At 30.9% G+C, this 1821-nt stretch overlaps 1 protein-coding gene across 1 annotated transcript in view; it reads left to right on the top strand.

Annotated features, from left to right (window-relative positions):
- Positions 1–822, top strand: part of HELRODRAFT_184261 (hypothetical protein) — a gene marked incomplete at both ends in the record, with an annotated part of 1930 nt that extends 1108 nt beyond the window's left edge. Inside the window, 2 exons of the mRNA XM_009019528.1 lie at positions 23–248; positions 335–822. Coding sequence (XP_009017776.1) covers positions 23–248; positions 335–822 — 714 coding nt within the window. The remainder of the gene's footprint in view (positions 1–22; positions 249–334) is intronic.
- Positions 823–1821: the final 999 nt, after the last annotated feature.

The raw sequence follows: 1821 nt of genomic DNA, 5'->3' as shown, positions 1-1821 counted from the left end.
AGAATTATATTCTCAAATACAGGTCTTAAATAATAAAATTACAACTCTTGAGAATGAATTTTCTAAACTCTCAAACTTAATTCTCAGTAATTCACAACTAAATACTGATAAATTGTCTATTAGGGACACTGCCCCGCCCAGTTTTCCATCAGTCAGGGAACCTATTAAAATACATGAAAATGTTGAAGCTAATGATTGGCAGATGAAATTAAGTCATAAATCAAAGCTTGCACTTCGAAATGGCGAGGGTTCATCCCCCACATTTTCACCTTCCTTGTTAAACTTTGCCCTTGCGGCAAAAAAAATTTGCACCCTCAAATTAAATATAATATAGGGCGTGCTGAAAATGATGAAATAAAAGCAGCCAAAGTGGATTTTACAAAAAAGGCAACTTTATACATATCCAATGTGGTTAGTTCTTGTGATGAGAACTTAATGTTGAGCTATCTCAAAAAGAGAAACATAAAAATTCTGGGTTTGTACTTGTTAAAACTTAAAACTCAAAGGGCTTTTAACTCTTTCAAACTCATTGTTGAAAGTGATGATTTTGAAATTGTCAACGACACCTCTTTTTGGCCAAAGGGCATTATTCATAGACACTGGGTCAATTTTAAGGATATGGCTCAAGAGCAGGTTAACAGTGTTCGTGAGCCTTCACAAAATAAAACTTCTCTTCCTACAATTGTTGATGCTAATAGAATGCAACCAAAGGTAATACCTAATGATTCTCTAGAAATTAAAGAACAAAATGTTCTGTCCTCTGATTGGGCTCAGGAAGTGGAAAATTCAAAACTAAAAGATGGCGATGCCACAAACCAATAATTCATCTTATACTAAGATGTTTAATTCTGCCTCAACCAGTTGTGATTTTTTGTTTGATTATTTAAACAAATTTTTTGATTGTGATAATGCACAATTATTACAAATATTTAATAAATATATTGATTCTTTGCATGTTAGCACATCCATCCTTCCAGTTAATCTGAATGCTCACATATCCAAGTCCTTACCTTCAGATGGTAACATCTTGAATTTATTATGTTTCAATTGTCAAAGCTTGTTAAACAAATTAGACTGTTTTGAAGAGTTTATTGAAACTTGTAATATTAAATATGATGTAATCTCTCTCACTGAAACTTGGTTAAATTCATGTAATTCTCAATTGGCTTCAATTAATAATTATGATATTATATTATTGAATAGAGAAATAAAGCAAGGTGGTGGTTTGGCTTTTTGTATTCACAAAGATCTCAACTACATTCACAGGTTTGACTTACAAATTAATAAAGATATACAAATTGATGCTATTGAGATAAAGTCATATAGAAAAAATTATTTAATAATAAATGTCTACAGACTCCCAAACATTCATGTTGATATTCTATTTGGTGGGTTGAATTCCATTCTTGACATTGCAATATCTGAAAATAAACATATTTACATCATGGGCGATTTTAATATTGATCTCAAAACTTCTTCTCCTAATGCAATCAAATTTTTAGATGTACTTTCTTCCTTTTCTATTTTCCCAACTAATAATCTTCCTTCCAGAATCTCAGAATCTTCCCATTCCATTATCGATAATATTTTTACTTACCAGCTAAACTCATTTTGCAGTGGCACGATTATAACCGATATATCGGATCACTATCCGATATTTCTTTCGCAAGTGGTATCAAAAAAATTTGTCAATTCCAACCAGTATATAACTTTTCAAAATTCTTCAAAAAAAATCTTCATAGATTAAATAATGCTCTAATTCAATATAATTGGAATTACATTTCCTCAATGCATGCTGCAATGAGGCTTTGAAATTTTTTG

Source organism: Helobdella robusta, assembly GCF_000326865.2.
Source record: "Helobdella robusta unplaced genomic scaffold HELROscaffold_249, whole genome shotgun sequence".
Lineage (NCBI taxonomy): Eukaryota > Metazoa > Annelida > Clitellata > Rhynchobdellida > Glossiphoniidae > Helobdella > Helobdella robusta.
Note: the sequence above shows the minus strand (reverse complement) of the source record. Positions and strands in the feature narration are given on the sequence as shown.